The sequence below is a fragment of the Melospiza melodia genome, chromosome 3 (genome assembly GCF_035770615.1).
Source record: "Melospiza melodia melodia isolate bMelMel2 chromosome 3, bMelMel2.pri, whole genome shotgun sequence".
NCBI lineage: Eukaryota > Metazoa > Chordata > Aves > Passeriformes > Passerellidae > Melospiza > Melospiza melodia.
In genome coordinates this window covers 66816998-66840749 of record NC_086196.1, presented here as the reverse complement: position 1 = coordinate 66840749, position 23752 = coordinate 66816998, and the positions used below count along the sequence as shown (strand labels likewise).

The window sequence follows — 23752 nt, the reverse complement described above, 5'->3', positions numbered from 1 at the left end:
TCCAGCTGACAAGCTGGTTTTCCATCAAAGGTTGGATCTGACAGTCTTGGAGGCCTTCTTGAACCTCAGTGATTCTGTAGGACATGGTTTTGCCAGGTGTGTTTCATGGACAAGCATGAACAAGCACAATGTCAGGAGCGGTGCATTAGGGTACTCTGCAAACAACATGCCTAACTTTGCCACTGACTTTAGCCTGAAGTCCTTCTCTGAGGCAAGACCAGCACAGGAGTCTCCAGACCTGGATGCTGAAGTATCTGCTCAGCTGACTGCACATACACAGAAAGAGCAGCTAAGAGGGCTCCAGGAACCAGATTTGCATTTGCAGAAGGCAAACTTCCTCCTGAGACAAGTAGCATGGATGCATCTAAATACAAATGTACCATAGTTGGAGCAGTTTAGAACAGATACATTATGGAGGAAGAGCAAAATACTTGAAAATTATTCACTGCCTGCCCAGAAGCCCTCTGGAACTATTTGTACACCTATGAAAAGGGAAGTTGTAGGTTTCACAGTTGAATCACAGTGGTTAAGCACCTTGGAAGGAGTAAATGACAAGTACTCTCTGGGCTCTCATTTGTACTCTGGCCATAAGTAACTATTGAATGAAAGAGAGAGAGGGGAAGGAAATTGGAAACCAAAACAACAGAAATAATTCTCAAAAGATAATATATCTAGAAAACAAAATTCTTTTCTCTTGGTACTTGGTGTTTCACTGTTTTTATAAATCATCTGCTACTGTTTTAATTCTGATTTTTTTCCATAATTATGGGCCTTAACACTTCTTACCTAGTTCTTAGAAGACAGGAGCTCCTCAATAGAAATAAATTGATGACCTACTAAGTCCTGGTTTCTGATCATGGGCTGTGGCAAAACTGAGGATGATGGAGCTCTGGTTTAGCACTCCTGGTCTGGCACCTACTGAGTGACTTGGACAGAATTTAGGTGTTCAAGCACAAGTTGTTGTAAAAGGCATCATAAGTATAGCTTGAATGGATATCACGTGAGGTATCTAATCTGGAGATACCTTAACTTTTATTCTGAAAGTTCCATGGTTTTCAGTGCCTCTGGGTGGATGAAGAGCTGCTGGTTATTCTGGATTTTGTTCTACATGTTGCTGTGTTTTACTCACTTATCATTCAGTGTGAAATATTTCTGTGATTACCCTGTAACTGCTGGACTAAAAATATAACACTTTGGTGCCCTAGATCCCTCAATCATAGATGTTCACTCAAGCTGTCAATTCTGCAGACACATAAACACACCAGTACCAATGGTAATCGGAAAATATTAATCCCTTGTTCCATTTTTGTGTGTGGCAGCTCACACCTATAACACCCTTAAGAACTGGGTTCAGTTTTGCAAGTTAGGGCCCCTGTTATCAGGAGGATGAAGGAGAGTTCTGCTGTATGCTTTGCTAGAAAAGCTGCTGATGTTAAATACAAGTTATAGATTAAAGCCAAGGCATCTGTGTCTTTCTCATGAGATGAATGAACACTTCAATAAAACACATATGAAATCTCAGTTTAATGAGGTTTATAGGTGATAGATGAAACAAATATTTTTCTGAATTTAATTAGAAATAAAAAAATCAGGAATCAGAAACTTTTGCTTTCTCAAATATTTAATCGATAATACCTGCAGGTATCTAAGCAACCTGTTTTCTGATGACAATGTGAAGAACAATTAACTAAAACCAAGACAAAAACTCTTCTGCAGAGTTCTTGGAATAAAAGCAGCAAAATATAATTTGACATTTATTATTTCTGCCAGAAACTTCATTGTTCAAAAAGAAGCAGCTGTTAATAGAAACTGATTATAATAATTTTTCTGCTTTCTTGTCCCTTAACATACCTCTAAAGGTGAATTTGACTTGAATATTCTGCTGCACAGGAGCACACCCATGACCCAGCATCCAGCCTGTTACCTAAGAAGTGTAACATTATCTGTCCCATCTCCTTTTCTACATCTTGTGGCAGAGACTTGCCTTTCAAAGGAATCTAGTTTAATCTAGATAGTATCAGGTATTACTATATAAGTAATCCTGCTACTTGGATATGTTGTCATTTTCCTTTCAGATAAAATCAAAACACTAGATCTTAAAAAAATACTGATTACATGTTTTGCTAAAACTTTAAACTACTTGGGGAAAAAATTTAATTGGGCACAGCACTTGACTCCTCTTAATCATTGTGTTCGAGTATTCAAATTTCCAGGCATTCTGAGTAGAATATAATTAAGGTAGGTAGGTTAAAACTTGGTAATCCTGAAACCAAGTGACACAGGAGTTATTTATAAGGCTGCTTGCGTTTTGGATCCTGAGCGACGCAGAGAGCAACACAATCTTCTGCTCTTTTCCAGCAGTACCTGGAAGAATTGAAAGAGAGATGATGCAATGTGTATGGAGGGAAAGCACAGACTCAAACCAACAAATGAAACATGGATGATACTGAAAAGGAGGAGCAGGCACTTTATCAGCTTTAGCCATGCTCTATAGCTTCCTTTCCATTCTGGAAGCTATTTTCCTTAAAGTGTATCACATGTGTCAAGGTTATCAAACAGCTGTATGCATCCTACTCCAGGAAGGGAGCTGTGTTCTTAGCCTGAACCCCAAATCTTCCTGCATTGATGTTGATTAAGCCTGTTCTGATGCTTCTAGCAACTGCTGTGAGTTGTGAGTGCCTGTGGGTAGTTTCAGGCCATATGTCTTTATACAAGGTCTTTTCCCCCCTTTTTTTTCTTTTGTTTTCCCCCTTTTTTTTCTTTCGTTTCCCCCCTTTTTTTTTCTTTTTCCCCATTTTTGGTTTTTTTTTTCTTTTTTTCCCTTTTCTTTCCCCTCCTTCTTTCCCCTCCTTCTTTTTCTTTTTTATTTCTTTTTATTTATTTATTTATTTGTTTATTTATTTATTTAATTTTCTCCAGCTTTTATCATAAGAGGTGAACTAGAATGAATGTCTGGCTTTTCCTCCTGAAAACACTTTTGCCCCAAGAAATAACAGAGGCTATTACAAATCCTGCATTCACAGATGCTGTGTTTCTGCCCCAGTGATGCCCAACACGGTGTGCACTGAATACACAGAATTTACGTGGCTGGAAGCTGGGGGATCGCGCTCTGAGCCCCTGCTCATCTCTACTCACACAGACTGGGCACGGACAAGCAGGCTGTCACCAGCAGAGAGAGTCAGGGTTTTACCATCCATGGCAACAGTCGATGTGCCCTCCTGAAAGGAAAGAAGGCTTTTAGTTTTCCATGTCCTGTCCCCAGCAGAAAGAAAATGCTGCATGTACAGAAATCAGTCCTACTGAAAGAACACCTCAAACCTGTTCTGTTTCATGAGGTCTAGCTAAATATTCAGTTGATCTTGTCTGTCTAACACTATTATCATCAATAAAAATATGTTTCTTTGTTCATAAAAAATGAACTATCATAAAGCAGCAACCCATTGCCTGATTCTTGGGGTACACTGCCACCAATCTAAGCTAGCAGCCTACAAGTTGGTACAGATCCAGAAATTACAGAGACAATCTTCTGGAGTAGTTTAAGCTCCTCTCCTACTTTTCTGATTCTTCATAGCTTTTTAAGTCTTGAGGAGCAATTCACAAGTCGGCAGGGGGTTGACTGAAATTGCTGAGTCTCTCCATATTGGAATGCACTGGTTATTATCTTGTCAGGCAGGGGAGACAGGTTCTTGCCAGCCACAAGGTCTTGATTCCACAGGCTGATGTAAGCTGCAGCGTAAACAAATGTCCTTCAAGATTATGATTTCTTTAATTAGCATTTGATAGTCCCTGTGAATTTCAACAGAAGAGGAACTAATAGAAATATCTGCCTCCCGAGCTAGCCTGACTTGTGTAAGCAAAAATTTTCTTTTCTTTGGGTTGCAAATGCATTCTAGAAGCAAGCTGAATGAAGGACAGCTGGATCACCTGCAATTCTGAGTGAATATAAGCAAGTTTTCAGACTTATTTATTAGCTTATTCTACGTGATTCCAGTTTGACTTCAGGATGAGGGCAAATGTTTCAAGGCAGAACTATAAGAGGTGATGTTGCTTTATTGCTTGAGCTCATATATTTACAGGATATGGCCTAGGTAGTGTGCATTAAAATTCCCAACAAGGATGGATGCTAGTATCTCTGTCATCAACATATATGAGGAGGAAAGAGAGGCTATTTTTATTCTGGCAGCACTTTACAGTTATTTTTCATTACAGTTTAAAGCTGAAAGGTGGTGCCTATTGGTGATCTTTTCAGTGAGAAGGAAGGGAATCATTCCAGTTTCTGTTGCTAGAAGGCTTTACTACTGTTCAGTCTGAACTTAAACATGAACTCATCAGTTAACAAGTGTGAATTGCCACATACCAGCTGCCATATCCAGATATCTGAATCCTTTTTACTTTTCTCAGTTGTTCCTGGTCCATAGGCTATAGCCTAAAAAAAAAAAAAGTAATGGTTTCATCCAAATGACCAAAGTGCCCATATTCGTCTCCCAACAGCATTTAAAACATTCTATTTTTAGAGGAGAATATTCATAGAAGATGACATTATTTTTGCAGACATTAAAATTCACACTATGTTTGGTTTTCTCATATTGATTCCTACTGATAAAAAGGGAGCTGGTCACACCTGCCACTCCTTATGCTCCTCTGCATCCTTGCTTATCTACTCCTCCTGCCTCCTCCCACTCTCAGCTTTGCATCTATATGTTTCCTGCTTCTGTTCCTGGAACAAGCACTTCCTCCTCATGAACTCTGGGCCCTGTCAAGAGCCCGTTGAAGTAGAAAGGTTTCTTCCATTAACATTAAAAATGCTGCAGACAGGACTTAATCTTTGTCATTTTCTATCCCCTCTGTGTTCTTCCTGACATTCCCACACTCTGTCACTTTGCTGTCAGCTGTATTGGCTTCTTTGGAGTGTGACTCCAAGTAATTCTGGGGAAGAATATGTTTTGTAAACATCACGTGTACAGCACAGATACCAAATGTTGACAGCTTCATTTACACCCAAACTAGGCTGTGTTTGACAAAACTGTGAAGTGGAATGTTTTAGGGCAGCCCAGGCTCTCTGGTTGCTGTCCAGTTTTTCTTGTTTCCACTTTACATAGATGGAGGGGGAGGGAAAAAAAAGTGTGTTTACACACCCAGATTAGACTTGGACCACGAATGCTGCTCAAACACATAAAGAAGCTTGATTTGCAACACACTCGTGCTTCTGATTTGGGAAATATGGAGAGAGGGACTGGGGAATAAATGAACTGTTTTACTCCCAAAGGAAATGAATAGAAATGCAGTTCAGGTTGATTCTGGACATGGAAGTAATGAAAAGAAAAAAGCCCCTGCCCTAAGCCAATCAAATTAATGGACAAAAGACAGGGGTGCATAACTTTGCTGGGGTGCCTAACTTTGTCTACTGACTGTACATTGATCCCAAGCCTGGATTCATTCATTCTGAGCAGTAGGCACCAATAATCTGTAAATTTTAAAATATCTCTTTTTTTAATAGAGAAATGATACCCCCTTACCTCTGTTTCAAAGTTATCTCCAAACATACTCAAGGACTTTTTCTGTTTTATTTCACCACGATGGTCATTTAACCAGCTTGAGAAGGAAAATGGCTCCATTACAGAAGTGGAATTCAGTGGGAAAGGTGTTTCTTTCAGGAGTTCATCTGTAAGCAAGGCAGAGGGCTATCAGTGACAGACCTTGCTTCCCTTGGTCTTTGCAAACCTTTTAATTGAGGGATCAATTTACAGACACTATCTAGCCAACAGTTTTAATGATTAGCAGTGTTATGGTCATTATCAGGACTTTTTGAGATTGCAAGATGCATATGTTATTTGTGAGTCTTGATGGAGTGACTACAAAGATGTCAGAACTGTGCATTCAAACAGTGTGCAATATCCTACCTAGTTCTTCCTGACATAGTCCTCATTCTCTTTCAGACCACCTTTTGCTCTGGTAAAGTACGATGATGTGTCATCTCTGAGCCTTTGCTCACATCATATCCCTCTAAAAGAGGACTTGGGCCTATAGAATAAGGTTATTCTACATCTCTCACATAGTTAGCACTGGCTTCTATGTTTCTTCTCCCCTATGTTTTTAAATACACTGGCCACAGTGAATCAAACAGAGTAGTACAACTTAAAATTTAATACAATGCATTTTTTGTAGAGTTCTTGGAGCATGTCATGGCTTTGGTTTTGGTAGCTCAATTTAATTTCCAGTAATTCTCCTTCCTAAATAATTTGATTTAAAATAGCTGGAGGACTAATTGCAGCATAGCTGGCAAAATTCATGCTGCATGTTGCTGGTATATGAAATGAGCTTTAGTTATTTAGCAGCTCACAGGGAAGTGCAGAGACAGAGCAATTGCCTTGGTGATTCTGTGTAGTTTGTTCTGAGATACCATGGGAGAACACCCATTGAGTAATTTCAAGCAGTAATGCCAACCAGATGCTGGGAACACTCCCTGGATGGTTTGGTCCCAAATGTATTGTGGTAATAAACCTGCAGCCAAATCTTGGTCTCAGTGCTAGGAATAGAACAGCTCTTTTTTTAAGTATTAATGTATTCATTATGCAATATTCTTTTGGTTCTGTTCTAATGCTGAATTTCCCTATTCTGCAGTGTTTTGAATGTAATATTTCAGTTTTTCATTGAAGACCATTTTGTACGCAGCCTGGAACAACAGTGGGAGGGTCAGTGTATGCAGTGTACTGAAGATGCTGTTCCTGCTCACAGGATCTCAATAAGCACTGGGTACAACCATCTCCAGATAATCTGGGTGGGATCCTACCCCTTTTGTTGTAGAAACAAAATTTTGCTATTCAAATTTCTTCTCCATTATTTTGGGAGGTTCGAGTTGCTAACCCACTGTGGTCCCTTAACCTCACGTGTGCTGTGATTTTGTGATATTAAAATAATTATATTTTAAAAAATAATTTCTCTTGGAAATGCCTCTTTCAGGAAATTCTGAAAGTAATCTGAAGAAATCTGTAGCAAAAGAATACATTTATTGTTTGAAAATTTTCAAACAGGTTTTTGTTTTTTAAAAAAAAAACTTCCTACTTTTACATTATTTAAATCAAATATTTTAAACAACTTTTACTGAAAAGCAAACTTGTCCAGAGAAACTAAGAAGCACCAAAGGAAAAAGAAAGCCTTTACATTAGATTTACTTTTTCTGAACTTGTAAGCATTAACATGATCTATTCTTGAATGTTCTATATATTGTCTGATAACACTAAAATGCAGTGTAAAGGTATTTGGTGATTTAGTTTTGGTGCTTCATTTTCTCACTGTAATATGACTGCTTGGGGTTTTTTCCTTAATTTTCACAGGTTCATCAAACATCCTTTGGAGGTAATTAGGAACACAAACACACTTTGTCCTTAAATTATGGATATGTGCAAATGAGATTTGAGTGAAAAATTGCTTTTTTGACTAGGGACTGATGTGAAACAAAGGTCTAAAATATTATGATATATGTTCAGACACAGCAGAGGAAGAAAAGAAAATTTATCAGAAATTTTATGAGAAAGTACTCGATGCAACTGGTGCTCCAAAAGACATTAAAATATTTTGTTCTATTAATAACAGAAATCTTTACCAGTTGTTTTTGGTTTATTTTGTTTTCAGATTAAAACTCATCATTTGAATTCAGAAAAGTTCACTGTAGTTTTGGAATACCAGAAAGTTACTCATTAGTAGACTGTCTACTGAAATGCATGTCCTAGTTGTGAGAGGTATATGGGGTTTTGGTGGTGGGTTGTTTATTTGTTTGTTTGCTTTTAAAGAAATAAAAGCATATGGGAGCTGGTAGGATAAGAGACAAATACTGAGATACCAAAAAATACTGAGATGTTGTGAGTATCCTGCTCAACCTGGGGAATATTTCTTCTCCGCAGTTTAAGAATTCCAGCGTCAAGCTGACAAGTAAATTCAGATTTTATATGCTGGAGAATGAATAGCAAAAAGCTGAGTCTCAAGGATGGGCGTTGTGGTGTTTTGTGCAAGGAGAATTATGAATGTTCCCCATGATCTGCAAGGAACTTGGGGTAAAAAAGAAATCCAAAGTACTTGTTTATATTTTGACCAAGAAGCAACACAAATCTAGAAATAAGAAGTTTAAGTTTGTAGTTTAACTTCTGTCTGTTATTCTCCATAAACAGAATTTCGCTATTTTCCTCTTTCTGCTGATCTCTGACTCTGGTTGCTCTGATCAGCTGGGACAAAACACAGGGGACAACAGCAGAGAGTGTGCCTGCTCAGGGCCAGTGTAAGTGCAATGCATCCTGCACTTAGTGCACTGCCCTTTCTTGCTTGTGATAGACCGCCACCATCTAACAGTTGGTTTTGCTTTCAGTTGAAGGTGGGCTTTTCTTTATTTAGACTTTAAGTTCCTCAGTTCAGAGCTCTTTTTTTTTGACACTTGTCTTATTAGCAGGCCCTAGCCTGTGATGGGGTATTGGCTTAATACTATCTTTGATGTTAATGGCACTTGCTCAGTGACAGCATAATGGCCTTTGAAAGCTGTGCCTGCATGGAATTAAGCTTTTAGTGTGACCTGCTATGATGACTTGATTATCTTTTACTGCAGAGCAAATGAGAGAGCGCTGTGGTGATGAGGTACGTGACAGATGTGTGGCATTATCAATAGACTGCTTGGCTGAGTCCTTATTTAACCCTGATGCTGATCCCTTGCCTGATGCCAAGAGCTGTAGGTGTCCTAATGCTTGTGAACTTGAGCTAACAAGCTACAATGAAGAGGATCCAACCTCTTGCAGTTCCACACATATTGGAGTTGAAGCCTGGTGCTACTAAAGGAACCGAGTATTTCTAATCAGGCTTATGGCTTATATTTAGATATTGTTATATATATTTCTATTTAGCCTGTACATTTGCTTTCAACTCAGTATCTGAGGAAGTGCAAGCCTGTGTTCCTGGAGTTCTGTTCTAGCAATACTGTGAGACAAGGAGACAACATGTTTAAAGATGGGAAAAGTAAAAATATGCCAGCAAAATGCAAGAAAATGGCACTTCTAAGCTAGACAGCTAATAGTCTGGTGTAGGTTTTTCCAAGTATTATAACACTATGTGGAACATCAAATCTAATATTTTCTTACATTTTCAGACATCCATTTAAAGGTTCAATACTGAAGTCCATTTCTGCAGATCATTACTATTAAAAATTTATATCACAGTTCTTTATGGGATTATAGCTTTTTTCAGATTTTAATTACAATGTGATGATATCATGTTAAGCTGAAAAAATGTCATGTTTACAGAATGAGTTTTTAAATACTTAAGAAAGGAAATTACAGGTTTTAGAGGAACTTGACTTCAGTTAAACAATATTGAACTGTAGTGAGACTGTGAATATTAAACTGGGCAAAAAAGGGGAGAACAGCTTGTGAGAAAAGAGCAAGTTGAATGTACAGGTAGTTCCAGCAAGCTCAGACTCTTCTTTAGATAGTCTCTGCTGAGGCTGTGAGTGCTGTGTTTCTGACGCAGTAAAGAGAAGAGGTAAAGAAGGCTGACAGTGACCTACCAGGAGCATGTGGCTGATCTGCTTAATTCATATGTAACCTGGAAGGCCCCCCCTTCCCTTCCCTTCCCTTCCCTTCCCTTCCCTTCCCTTCCCTTCCCTTCCCTTCCCTTCCCTTCCCTTCCCTTCCCTTCCCTTCCCTTCCCTTCCCTTCCCTTCCCTTCCCTTCCCTTCCCTTCCCTTCCCTTCCCTTCCCTTCCCTTCCCTTCCCTTCCCTTCCCTTCCCTTCCCTTCCCTTCCCTTCCCTTCCCTTCCCTTCCCTTCCTTCCCTTCCCTTCCCTTCCCTTCCCTTCCCTTCCCTTCCCTTCCCTTCCCTTCCCTTCCCTTCCCTTCCCTTCCCTTCCCTTCCCTTCCCTTCCCTTCCCTTCCCTTCCCTTCCCTTCCCTTCCCTTCCCTTCCCTTCCCTTCCCTTCCCTTCCCTTCCCTTCCCTTCCCTTCCCTTCCCTTCCCTTCCCTTCCCTTCCCTTCCCTTCCCTTCCCTTCCCTTCCCTTCCCTTCCCTTCCCTTCCCTTCCCTTCCCTTCCCTTCCCTTCCCTTCCCTTCCCTTCCCTTCCCTTCCCTTCCCTTCCCTTCCCTTCCCTTCCCTTCCCTTCCCTTGTGATGGTCCTGAGCTTTCCTGTCAAGAAATCAAACCATGTCATTCTCCTGAGCCCTACTATCCCCAAGCTCTCCTCATAGCTCTCATTTCTTCAAGACTTGTTCAAAGGAAAAGAGCAATAAAGCACTTGAAGTATATCAAAATAAGGTCAACTAATTGCATGTTGACTTTATGAAAAACTGCATCTTTCAGTGATGTGTCACCCTTCACTTGTAGACAGAGCATTCTAGATGGAACAAGGTTCAAATCATTAAATCCCCATATATTCTTACTAATTATCCCACCATCCTGAGGTGCTGTGCTGCCTCAGTCTGTCCCTACATGCTGTGCCCCATCTCCATGCAAGGATGTGACACAGTCCATTACAAATGGTGTCTCCCCCAATAGCTTCACAAGACATCATTCAAAGTGGAGTAATTGAATCCTCTTTGATTTTTCATCCTTTAACTGAGTGTCAAATGGCCCAGACTACTTGTGAATTATTTTTAAATTATGTATTAATTTATTTCTGCACACTTTCTAATCATCATTTCCATGTCTTCAATACTATATCATAATGAATAATTCCAGTGATAGAGTTTTGCAGCATTTCACATATAATTGCCAATGCCAGTAATAATACATTCCCTAGGATGTTTTTCCCATATGTGCCTACCTAATTTCTGTGAAAAGTCTGTTTTATTTTCCAAGTTAACAGAAATGTCAATGAGACTAGTAGGATTTTAATACCTCTGCAAGTAAAACCATTGAAATGAGGGATATAATTTCAGACATCTGGGTTTTAGCCCAGTCCATATAAAAATCCAGAGTGAAAGCACTGAGAGTGACTGATTACTCTAAGGGTTGTTGGTTCATTTCCCTGTTGTGGAATATAGATGCAAAAGCATTTAGTTGAAAATACAGCACTCACTTGGTGCAACCATACGTTTACATGTGTAAATGTATTCTTTTTTTGTAGCATGACCTGAGAATTGTCATGACTGCTAATTTATGACTTGTCCATGTAATTATTTCTAGGCAGATTTTTCTTTGTGTCATTAAATCTATGCTGGAAACTGAACAAGCTTTTTTTTCCTAATTGAAACTAAGAAGTTTGAGAAAAGCTTTGAAAAATATTTTATAATAAAGAAATATAGCTTTTTCAAAAGGAGATGTCATCAGCCAGAAGGAAAGGAACAAATTAAACCAAAAAAAAAAAAGTCACTATTATGGCCATAATTTTTAAAGGTTTTTCATTATCTAGCTAGGTTATTGTAATTAAGAATGATAAATTGTATTGAGAAATGCTGTCCACTCATCCAATCCTAACATAAAGAATCTTAATTCTGTTTCTGAATCTGCCTTTTATAACTCAGGGCATTTCATTAATCCTCTTTGTATGTAACTTCAGTTTGCATAGAATGGGAATAGGATACTTCATTATAACAGGAGTTGAGACCTCACTCTCTTGGTGAGACAAGATTTTTACAGCATGTGTGAGCTATTACCACTAAATAGCCTTAGAAACACTAGTGAAAATATCAGACAAACTCCATTAGTGAGTCTTCTGTTTCAGATGTTGCTGTCTGGGGAGCATTTAAGAATGTAAGGAAGAAAGAAGCTACTTTATTAGAGAGGACATACCTGCTGTGAAACTGCTGAGCTTTATAACTCTTAAATATTTCTTATTTGTTTCACAAAAGTCTGAATAGAAAGGAAAACAGCTCTATAGGGCATTTCTTCCTATTGCCCTGATAGGTTTATTGCGTACATTATGCACTGTATGTATGTGTGTATAGATCAGTAGTGGCTTGGTTCATGTGGTGAAGCATCAGGAGAGCTCCCAGAGCCTGTAGTTTATGTTTTGCCCCTCTTTGAGGAGGCTCACTTGAGAATATTGTGGGAGAAGCAGATTTATTCCTGAAGACTTTCTTGGGTTTTTTTTTGGTGTTGTCTTTAGCAGCTCTGGGCTCTGAAAGCCTAATGAACCTTTTGGCTCCAGAGAATATGCAGCCTGCAGTCCTGAGTCTTGGATGATCCACTGTAGTTTGGAACTAAAAAAAACTCAGTAAAGTTTTCATATGGAAAATTATAGCAGCCCTACTCCAGACATTGGGATCCTACTTTATTTCTGCATTAAATATAGCTGACTTAGGTTGGTCTGTCTGAGTAGCTCATTTTCATTATGAGCTCTGTACTCATTAGGGACTGGAGTCCTCATTTAAATATGAGAGGAGAGGAAATAGATGAAATGTGAGAGGTAACATGCTCATAAGAATTGAAGGGTTTTATTATATGGCTCTATCGTCTTCTTCCACCTACGTATCCTTTGCAGTTTGGGTACAGATTGAGGACCGATATCAACATGACTTGGATATTACTTAAATGATTGCATATGACAGGCTAAAGATGAATAGTGTGTTTATATGGTCATCTTTGCCAGAAGAGAACAATGAGGATGATAGAGAAAAGGGGAAGATTCAAGTTGTTGATAGAAGTTACAGAGATGGTGTTGTGGGGAACTGTACAATTTTGATGGGTCTAGACCGTTTAAAATTATTTAGTCTCTGTATTGGTTAGTCCTTAATAGGATATTCCTTAATATCTAAATGCTCATATACTGTTTTTTTCTAAATACAAGTACTCAGAGCAGAAAGGAGTACCACGTTATAGAAGAGAAGGAATGATCCATTTAGGTGTGTTGGAAGTCCTTCAAGATGAGAGTAAAGAGAATCAAATAGTCAATTTTGTAAACAGATACATAGCAAATAAATTTTATGTTCAAAATTAGCATTCTTATTTGGGAAAAAAAATACCACAGAGACAGTATCTTTAGAATTATTTCAATGTACTGAAAACAGAAAGGCACAAATGTTTATACAGTTATTTGAAGTTCAAAACATGGCCTTGTACTTGCTCTAGTGCAAATACAGACAGAATTTTTTTCTGCATGTTTTTAGTTTTCTGAAGTAGTTTCAATTGAATTAACATTGCCCACTAGCCAGTTAACTGGAAAGGAAGAAGAAAAATAGAAGAAAAAATATCTGATTTTTTTATATATCAGTGAAACAAGACTGAGCAGCAAATATTGTCTATGGAGGTTCATTGGATTAGCTACAGAGGATGACCACACAGAAGCTGATTTTTATAGTGCTGAACTTACCCTTATAACTTCTTTAGCACTGCTGAGACCACAGAACATTTACAGAGCATGCCCTAGGCTCATTGGCAACCCCTGCTCCACTGACTGAAGAAAATACCTATTTTTTCATGCTCATTCAGTTGCTTAGGTCTTGTTTGCTCTGAATCACAAACATAAAAATCACTGTATTCTAACTGTACTAACAAGATTCTTAATCTAGACTGAAAATCATCCAAGATACACCAAAAATCAATGAAACTTTTTCTCATGAAGTCACTACAGGACTGGCTTTTACGTTACATATCTGAATGTTCAATCACAATAAAGCTTGTTTGGGAAATAAAATTTCATTGATAATTAGAAGTAGAGTAGTTTGGATAAACAAATTCCTGACATTCTACCTATACCATTAATGTTCATGAGGTTCCTTTTCAAACACACCTAACTGTAGAAAAAAATTTTATTGCAGTTTTTTTCCCATCAAATTACTCCTAAAAGAAGTCTGGATTATTTCAGGCATGGCATCTAAAGCTTTGGAGCTTCTGGTTACTGCTGCAAAGAATACTTAGCTATTACTCTTTATTAGAACTGAGGGTCTCTGTCTGAACTAGAGTCTTCTCTTGACTAGAAAAGTGGGGTGAAATTGTTACATTGGGATAATCTTGCTCTCAGGCTGATTGAGCTGAAAGTAGCAAGACTTGTTTTGATAACTATGATTCCTCATGTCAAAAAATATGACAAGTAACCCAAACCAGCCCATCTTGAGAGTTCCCTGTATAGCCTATATCCTAAAAATATTCACCTTTTTTGATAAAAAAAGGGGAGAGTATTCTCAGACTTTATTTCTGCACATGGAAATAAGAGTCTCGTAATAAAATACAAAACAGTTTCAGAGAGGATGCCTCAAGTAGGGATTGCTTGCAATATATATTTCTGATTATATTTTTCTTCTGTGTCTTCATACACTCTGATTGCCCTGCTTTCAGAGGGATTTTCCCTGCTTTTGGCTAAACCAGAAACCATAAATAAATCAAGAAAAGGTCTGGACTTAGGGTTGGGGATTTTTGGGGGGGGGGGGGGGGGGGGGGGGGGGGGTGGGCTGGGGTGTGTGTCTTTTTTTTTTCCCTTTTTTTAAAAGACATTGGAGAGCTTGATTGATTCTATTTACAGCTTTCCTTTATGAGTGAGCTGCAATCCAGGATTCCTTTTAAGATGTTTTTCCTCAATTTTATTCCATTTCTCTCTAAGAAGGTGAGGCACTAGTTCAGGCTTATGTGGAGAGGCACCTGAGAGTGCTTCAGCTGTCACTTTTAAATTGAGGTGAACCTGGATTTTCAGAAGAGAAACTGAAAAAAAGGGCTGAAACTCCATCCTCTGCATAAGCCAGCTCAAATGATGTTGAGATATTATTGAGTGAAACATCATGACAACTGGTGGTAGCTTGTTATGTGTTACAAATGTCATGCTGGTTGCTGAACTCTCCTCATGGAAAAAAAAAGAAAATTAAAAAAATAATGAGAGCTGAATAAATCCAAAGCATTATTTTAATATCAACTGGATATGCCTTCAGAGTGAACATATTACCAGCTTAATTCTATCTCAGTCAAACTGTGGATACTTTTTTTTTTTAACACTGTCAGTCTCATTGAGAGTTACAGGAGCTATGAACTAAAACTTTTGTAACTAAAAATGTGGGGTGTTTTCCTCATGCATAAGATATCACTGAGATGTTGAGTTAGTTATTGTCAAACCTGAAAATTGGAAAAAGGGAGCTGTTCCCCAGGCTGCAAACCTGCCAGGTAAATTACAAGGAAAGAGCTTCTGTACTAAATTTTTCAATAACAGTTTCTCAGAATTACTTGTTTAAAAAAAGGTGTCAGGATATATTGTAGCTTCTGATTGATTGTCAGGTTTGTTCTTTAGCCCTAATCTTCTGTAAAAATATCAAAAATATAAATCTTTAATGTTATTTGTTTCTGATATTATTAATTTGTTACTGACATTTAAGCTCTTAGCCTGGTGAGGGATGCTTACTGCAAATCCCCGTATTGAACAAGGGTATTATGCATGATATGGTATTTTTTTTATTACAGCAGCATCTAGAGGCTTCAATTGAAATTATATTTCCTCTGCTAAACACTGTATGAAGACACAGTGAGGCAGTACCTGCACTATAGCTCTCACACATTCCATGCAAAGAAAACCCCAAACAAGCCAAACCAACCAACACCCAAACACTAGTGACATGCTCAGACTAAAACAGATTTGGACAGTGCATAGAAATAAAAGTAAGATCCTGGAGACAACCCTATTTTATTAATAGAAACATGGAGCCTTTCCCTGAGAATGACATTCCCCAGTCAGTGAAAGAACCAATGCCTAAAGCTGGTTCAGCAAAGTTTTCATTCAGGGTTCCTGACTGCTTTGCCACTTTCTGACTGCAAGGGCTTTAAGGTTGCTATCACATACAGAAGACTCTTTAAACTTCATGTTGGCAACAGTGTTTTAGTTAACTATTTTTAAGAACGTTGATATTAAGACAAAAACCAGCTTAACCCAATTTTAGGATTTCAGTAAGAGCTTTGTTGTGTTGTTGATTGAGATGGCAGACTGACTTTTTAATGGTGACTATCAATGGAACAGATGTGGAAATAACATTTCACGGAAACTTTTGTCTCTCTTAGAGTAATTAATAACAATAATTTTAAGATGTTTAGGAATTGATGTGGAGATTAAGGACAGCTGGTTCCAAAAACCTTTTGGAGAGGGGAAATTAAAATTTCTCTTGCGACAAGAGCAATGGAATTCAAGTTTTGAGTGTGACTGGAAGATGACATTCAAGTTGGTCATGAGGTCAAGAGTAGCATAGCTGGGTGCAATGCACCTGAGCCATACATACATTTCTTGGTTGGTGCAGGATGTCCCTCAGTTGCCAGCAAAGATGAGACAGAGATTTGAAAGAACAAACCTAGCTGAGCAGTGGGAATGACTGAGCTGGTAGCATTTGGCTAACTGGTGTAGGAGATCTGCAGGAAGCAATCTCAGGCTCTCCTGGAGATTACACAGGCAGCTTCTGCTGCTCTTATGATGATTTTCCATGTGTCAATTAAGAACCTGGAAATGTCATGGAGACTTTCCAGGTAGTTCTTGTAGGAGAACTGACCAGGCTGCACCTAACTAAAGCACTTCCAAATAGTCTATAGAGCCTGCTCCTGCAGGTGCACAAATGGTTGTACAGTGTGGTCTTTTGTACATATTTAAGATGTAAGGGTGATATTTTGGACATGGTTTTGTTATCAATAGCAATGGATCATGCATATGCTGGGTGCTCATTTAAAGCTGTGGACCAGCAGGATTGCAAGATTTCAGCAAAACAAATTTCCTACTGAAGGTGCTGTAGCAATATCCTTGAAACTGAGGCTTTTGTTGCCATGCAGAAAGGCACCATCATGTTTGAGAGATCTGACTCCCAAAGCCAAAACTAATAACTCTGCTTTCTAGAAGTCACTCTCTCTGTTCTATGTCTCTTTTCAACAGATTTAAGTGGAGTTACAACTGGAGTATCTGTTCCAGGGTGGAATTTTGCAATCACTATCCACAACAGAGACAAAATAAAAAATGTGGCAAGACAGCATGGAAATAAAATGTTAAACAGACCAGACCCTATGGGAACTAAAATCATCTAGGCTTCCCAAGAGTAGATCACAGCTGTAGGTAAAGGAGTACAAATAGGTATAAAGTATTAATTCTACTTGTAAAAATCACTTTATGGGCTGTCAGAAGTGAATTTTTGTTAGTATAAGGCTTGAAAGGCATGTAAGGATAGAGATACTAGCATTTCACATTAATAGAATTACCTGATAAGTGGTTATGATGGCATCACATGACCAAGCAAGATGCTGTTGGTAATCATTTATATGGAATTTCCTTGTGGGGTAATAAAAGGAATTGCTTCCCAAAAATAACTTTAATTTACACAACCAAAAAGAAAAACAGATACTTATTTTATATGGTGAGAATCATTGCTCTTCAATCAGCAACTGTTCTAATTCTGAAATTAATTTGTATTACCTGGGTTTGGTTTTCCAGTTTTATATTGCCTTGAATTGAAAAACCTGCAATAATGAACATTTAAATAGAAGTGAAAAAGTTATGTTCTGTAGGTTAACAAAGCCTTGGCAGTAACACTGGCCAGTAAGTTTTGTGCTGATTATCCTCAGATACTATCACATCTATGCAAGACTTTATCTATTTTAATGATAGAGGATTTGTCTGAAGGTCCTACAAGATTAATGTTACTAAACACTTCCCTTGTTCACCTTTAGTAACCATTTAAAAAGTGATTAGTTAATGACATTCATATGTTTCTTAGAAAGCAGCTCTCTACCAAATTTGCCACAGTCCTGATCATGCATAAATAATATCAATTTAAAGTATTTAGATTAAAGCAAGAGTGAAAAAAGCCTTAAAGCAGTTCAGTGATTCACCTTGATAACCCAGCATTAGTCAGTGACAATTTTTCACTCAGTTCTTTTTGCACTTAGAAGCAGTGTGCCACAGTTCTGTGAACAGTTTACTGGTTAAAAAAAGTGTGCTCCAGATGGATGTGTGAAATACCTGATTTATCTTCTTTTTAAATCTGATTTGATGAATTTGGGGCATACAAGACATGATTAAAAATTTATAGAGCAGCAATTAACTATCAACAAGTCTATGTAAAATGCAGCATAAATAGCAAATTAATGACATAAGCCACAGACTGACAAAGATCTACAATATAATTTCAATTATTTAAAAAATTTACAAAGGAAAAAGCTTACTCTTGAATTATTGGTATAAGTTGAGTGCCGAGATCTTCACAGTGAAACCATTTTTCAAAGAGGACATCAGTTGATTCTCCAACATAGTATCTGATAAAGTAAACACATTAGTCAGTCCTTTTACTAAATAACTGATCAGGTAGTTTCAGTGTTCTGAAGAAAATAGCTGTAAGAACAACTTATTGTCAAGCCTGCTTCATTCTGAGGAATGGTTATTTGGGAAAGGTTTCTGGTTTCCCTGGTTAGGTGACTTGGTGGTGAGGTGCCTTGTAGTTCTGTTGATCAATCACAACTCACCAAATTCCTTCAGCAACCTTTCCTGATTTCATCCTGCAAATGATTGCAGCCATAATCTCTTGGGACCAATAACTTTCACCTTGGATGTAGTTACTGCAAAAAAACCTGGACCTAAATACCATTTCCAGTAACTGCTTCTATGCAGCTATGACATAAATACTCATATTTGATTAAGCTTACTTAATGCCCATGCATCGGCTGATGAGAAAACAAGGTGGATTATGGACTTGTTAGTGAAAAATAGATGGTTTTCAGCTACACAGATTTGGGAAGTGCTTGAGTCACCCCTCTGAAGAGGAATTTAGTGTTTGCATTATTTTCTTGTCTTAACAAATAAATAAATTTTGGTGAGGTCAAGTCAAGGTTGCCGTATGGAATCAAGCTATGGAACAGCAAATACAGAATTTACACTCAGATTTTTAAAAGACAAGGCAAGGAATGATGATCCATTCCTGTCACTCATACTGTCAAAGTTTTTAAAAAGGTTCCGTGTGTCTTTTAGGTTAAAGTTATTGCAATGTGTGTCTGAAGAGGAAAACAAAACTTAGGTAATTATCCTGTGCACATCTGTATGTTCATATCTGTCATAGGTATCAATACTGTCCAGAAATTTTCTAGGAGCTCCCTGGCTCCTCATGTTTGCAAAAAGATACACTGAAGAGAATAACAGTATCTACCTCCAATTTAGATAACAGCTGGGCTGCCAGCACAAATTCTGAACACAGACAATCTACAGAGAAGAGAGATGCTAAATACATCTTTTTTGGTACAAATGAAGTATCTGGCAATATGAATAACATCAAACTTATTTGGTTTTGTACTTATTTGCCATGGAATTAAGATTAGCTAGCTCATTTTTCTCATAGCACAAGACACGTAATCATTACTTAGGCTGGAACACTGGGCCAGGCTACTTATTCTTCACTTGTGCAGTAATCAGCATGCTGGGGACTCTGATTTATGACTATGGTTTGTAGACATGATAAATAATGGAACAGTAACACAGTTCTATTAGACTTTGAGTCAGTATACTTGAAAGAGCATTATGATTTCCTCTTGTGCAGTCTTTGCTGCAGGTGGCTGGTATTGAAAAAAGTAGGAGAACATTAGGGGTTCTGGTTGTGAATTCCCCATCTCTCCCAGGAGCACACAGAGGGAATGTAGGGTTCAAAAGCATGACAAGATTGCTCACTTCCAAAACTTCAGATGTCTTTATTCACCACATCAGTGTGAACACAAGGGCACTAAAAACTCCTGATTTATTTTCAAGCATCTGATTAGATACTTTTAATTGAGGATGTGTTAATTTCCACCTGCAAGACATAAGGCAGCTTTTAGTTTAGCTTCTCCACATGAGCATGCCTATATTGGAGTGCAAATCTTTAGATCAGCCTGGATCCCTAAAAAGGCATTCAGCATTTCTCATACCAATCACAGATATCACATGGTAGGTTGTTTTACTTTAAGTGAAGTTTACTTTATTTTAGTACTTAAGTTCTTTTTTTACTATTTTGTTCTTTTTATTTTAATAATAATCTTTTTTATCGAAATCACTAGTCATTTTTTTTCTACCTCAAAGTATCCTTTAAATACTGTAAGTCCAGACAATCTACAGATCTGCAATGAAAGGAAAAAAGAGAGAAGTGCATAGGTAAGCAATACTTTAAATGAACTGGACTTTTTCACTTGGAATTTAATTGTGGGTTTCTTTTCTTGAATGGTCCCTTTCTTAGTTTCTTTCTGTAGCTTTTTTTGTTTTTTGAATGATAAAGCATATCTTTCTAGCTCTGCATACTTGCAATCTTCCTGCTGTGACACTACCCATGCAACAATCAAAATTGTAGGTAAAAGGACAGGAACAGCACTTTACAGATATCACTGCAGTTTTAAATCTGTATGGATTATATGGACAGTTACAAATTCTGCTTGGTCGGTGATCTCTGGTTAATACCAAGAGAACTTTTCTAGATTTTTCTAATGTTATACTGTTGTGACTTTCCCTCTTAGACTTGTGAGTTCTGTATGGACACAAGACAAAGCTTAGTCCTGCTCCTTCTAGAATACAAAGCAAACCACTCACTTACATGAAGATGTTCTTCTCAAAAGGCAATAAAACCTAGGCAGAGGTGTGTACAATGTAGAGGGACTAGTGGCAAAAAAATTGACTTTTGTTTTTAGCTTCCCACACACTTGACAAGAAAGCTGCTCTTCATCTCTTTACTTTCAGTGCTTGCAAAGGAATTAATATTCTGCTTGCCTGAACTGATAAAAAAATCTTTTTTATTTGGGTTGTAAGAGAGCTCTGAGATCTTTTTTAAAACTTAAGGCAATAGCAGTATGTAGTACCTAAGTAGATTTCTATAACCACAGCATGTACTTCAGAAATTTCAATATGGTCCTTGTTTAACTAAAGCAAATGCTAAATGAGATCTCTGTTTATGCATGTATAGATAAATAGATGTGTGGACAGAATTAGTACAAAATTGCTGGGATGAATCAGATAAATTATCAGGAAATTAAAACACATCATGTTATTGATACGAGAAATTATTTTATATTATGAATTCTAACAGATTAGTCAATAGTTTATACTTCACCTTAGCCCATCCACTTCTGTTTTTAATCTTTCCCTCTCAATCACAAGACCCACAGTGTTTTTGTATCTCTGAGGAGAATGAGGTATCCTGGCTGGTAGCAGGAACATCTGTTAAGAGAAATCAGAAAGCATCAGTGTCAGGAAGTCTTTGCTTTTTGCATTGTCCTTTTTCTGCCCCTCAACCTGCAAAGTCTTCTGCTCCTTTCCCCACTTCTCCCCTCCTTTTTGTTGATGCCGTGTTGCTCCTTTGCAGCTGCACCCTGTGGTACCCACAGCCCTGCCAACACTGTTTCTTGCTCTCTCTGTGAATGATGACACAGTGACTGCAATCAGCACTGCCTTGATGGCAGCCAAGTTCTCTCCTCCTGAGGTTTGATCATCATTGCTAGACAAAATTGAAATGAAAATCTAATCAATTGCTCATCTGAAAGTTATAAACTATACTGCAATTTCTGAGTAATTGAAATAGAAATAAAAAAGCAGATTTTTTTGTCTGCTCAATAAAATGTCTAAACTAATCAGCCACATGTATCCTCCCAACACAGTGAGCACCTTTGATTGCATGATGAGGAGTGCTACTCTCTCCAAAAATAAATAACAAATATGAGGGGCTATTTAGTCATGCAAGTGACAAAGTGAATAGGCAACATGTGGTTAAGAGAAGTCTATTTCTGAAGCTTGAGAATAAACCCTTTCCTAGCAGCTAGCTGGTAAGCCTGTATTCTTCAGCAGTACAGAGGTTTTTGCTAAGGCTGGGCAGTCATTAAAGTTTCTCTGTCTACAAAACAGAGCTAATGAGGGTGTCTCAGCAGTACTAGTGTCAGTCCTTCCACCAAGTATTGTGTGCTCCTTTTCATTAGCACTTCTCTGACATGCTGAGATCTCAGCTGGGTGTGCACCTGAAGTGTAATACCAGAACCTCGTAGTTGGAAAACGTGGCTCCGTTTTGTCACTGAAAAAGTTGTAATGCTTTCAATGGAATTATGCTATTGGGTTTAACACTCCTTCCATTTTAAAGGCTGTCTCCACTAGACCTAATAATCCTTTCCAAGACTTGAGTGCAGTCCAAGCTTGTGTCAATAACCATGAGTGGCAGTTGTAGTACATCTAAGCGGCAGTAACAGCCAGTGTCTATTCATGCTCTCGGTAAAAGCACTGCAATCCATGCTTTAGCAAGTGTAATACCACGAGGAAAAACTGGATACATTTTATTTGTAAGCTGCTCTTTTAAAGCTGTCCTACTGTGATGGTTGGAAAGACGAGCTGTGAGGACTAAAGAAGGCTGAAAATGTATGAATCATTTCAATTCCTCAGTTTAGGCAGTTGGCTTAATGGTGTGGGTGGGTGGGTGAGAGTGTGTACCTGGCAAGGTGTAAATAAAAGACTGATCCAGCTGAATGCACATGGCAGATCCCATGCAATGCAGGGGAATAAGAACTTCTCTGAATAGATGCCCCAGTTGTTCAGAGGGATTTTTATCTGTTATTGAAACAGTCAAATGTTGAACCCAGTTCATTGTAATTTCCTATTATTTACTTAAAGTTTTCTATACAACATTCAAGCTTTTGTTTGTTTGTTTTTTTAATAAATTCTGATGCTGTGTCTTGCACAACAGGGATCAATTGATTCTAAATAACACATAAAATGTTCATTTAACATACTTATGTACAACTACAACAGAACTACAATCCTGTTTTACCTCCCCTTCTCGGATGACAATGTCTTTGTGTTTCCCATTTTCAATTATCTTCAAACACATATCTCCTTGAACCTGGTAAAAAAGCTGAAGAAATAATAATGTAGCATTAAAGCAGTTACTCCAAAACATTCTGTACTTTATATTCTCTATACAAAGAATACATGTATAAATACATTCAATTTGCAGTTGCAAGTATTTGCAGATTTTTTTCTAACAAAAACTGGCTTCTAAAATCTGTTGATTTTAAAAAAGTTACAGAATATGTATTATTTCTATTATCTTACTAAGAATTAACAATCTATCCAAGAGGTCTGTAACTGCATATAGAGCTATTCTCTGGACCTGGTGAAATTCCACTGTCCTGGTTTTACCCTTGGAATTACTTTTTTGGAGGGCTCAACATTGCAGTTCAGGCATCCATTAATTACACAATATAGAAAGCTTAATTTCAGATGTAGCAGAGTTTTAAATCAATCAAATTATATGCCAATTCTCCAAATAAGCTCCAAATATGCACATCCAGGTTTTTTGGTGTACTTTTACAATTTTTTAATGGTGCTTCCTCATTTGGGAAAAATTGCCTGTTTGGGAGCTGTTCTGCTTTACTTTTGTGCCTACCCTCAAACCCAGCAACAGCTGCTGCTCTTCCCACTGTGTATATGCAAAAGGGTTACATTCTAAGGGTGTATAAGGACAGAACCACTGAACCCAAAATTCTGTCTTTGGTGACCTTTCCATGGCTGCTTTCAGACCAAAACCAGCTCTGCTTTGTGGGGACTTTGAGGTGCTCAGCTCCTCATGTTTCATGACAGAACTGGGTTATCATCTGTAAGCAGATCTGTATCTTTGACCTGAAATATTGGGCATATTCCTCCTCATTTTTATGTAGTGCAGAGCAGTAATATTTCCAGAAGTCACTTTTGTCATGCCTTCCATGTTCACTTTACCACATCTAGAAACCAGAGTGCTAGTGCAGCTGAAGTAGTCTGAAACATGATTCAAAGTTAGAACTATAATTGAAAAAATCCCTTATTTATAGCAAGTCAATACAATTTCATCAAAATGAAAAAAAAATAGGGG

The 23752-nt window shown here is 37.9% G+C and overlaps 1 protein-coding gene across 1 annotated transcript in view; it reads right to left on the bottom strand.

The window, feature by feature from the left end:
- Nucleotides 1-1509: 1509 nt before the first annotated feature.
- HAAO (3-hydroxyanthranilate 3,4-dioxygenase) overlaps nucleotides 1510-23752 on the bottom strand; it is a 34034-nt gene continuing 11791 nt past the window's right edge. The window contains exons 3-10 of the mRNA XM_063152090.1: nucleotides 22673-22756; nucleotides 20975-21081; nucleotides 18081-18170; nucleotides 17332-17375; nucleotides 5517-5662; nucleotides 4358-4426; nucleotides 3136-3218; nucleotides 1510-2364 (exon numbers count right to left, since the gene is read on the bottom strand). Coding sequence (XP_063008160.1) covers nucleotides 2286-2364; nucleotides 3136-3218; nucleotides 4358-4426; nucleotides 5517-5662; nucleotides 17332-17375; nucleotides 18081-18170; nucleotides 20975-21081; nucleotides 22673-22756 — 702 coding nt within the window. The 3' untranslated portion in view covers nucleotides 1510-2285. The remainder of the gene's footprint in view (nucleotides 2365-3135; nucleotides 3219-4357; nucleotides 4427-5516; nucleotides 5663-17331; nucleotides 17376-18080; nucleotides 18171-20974; nucleotides 21082-22672; nucleotides 22757-23752) is intronic.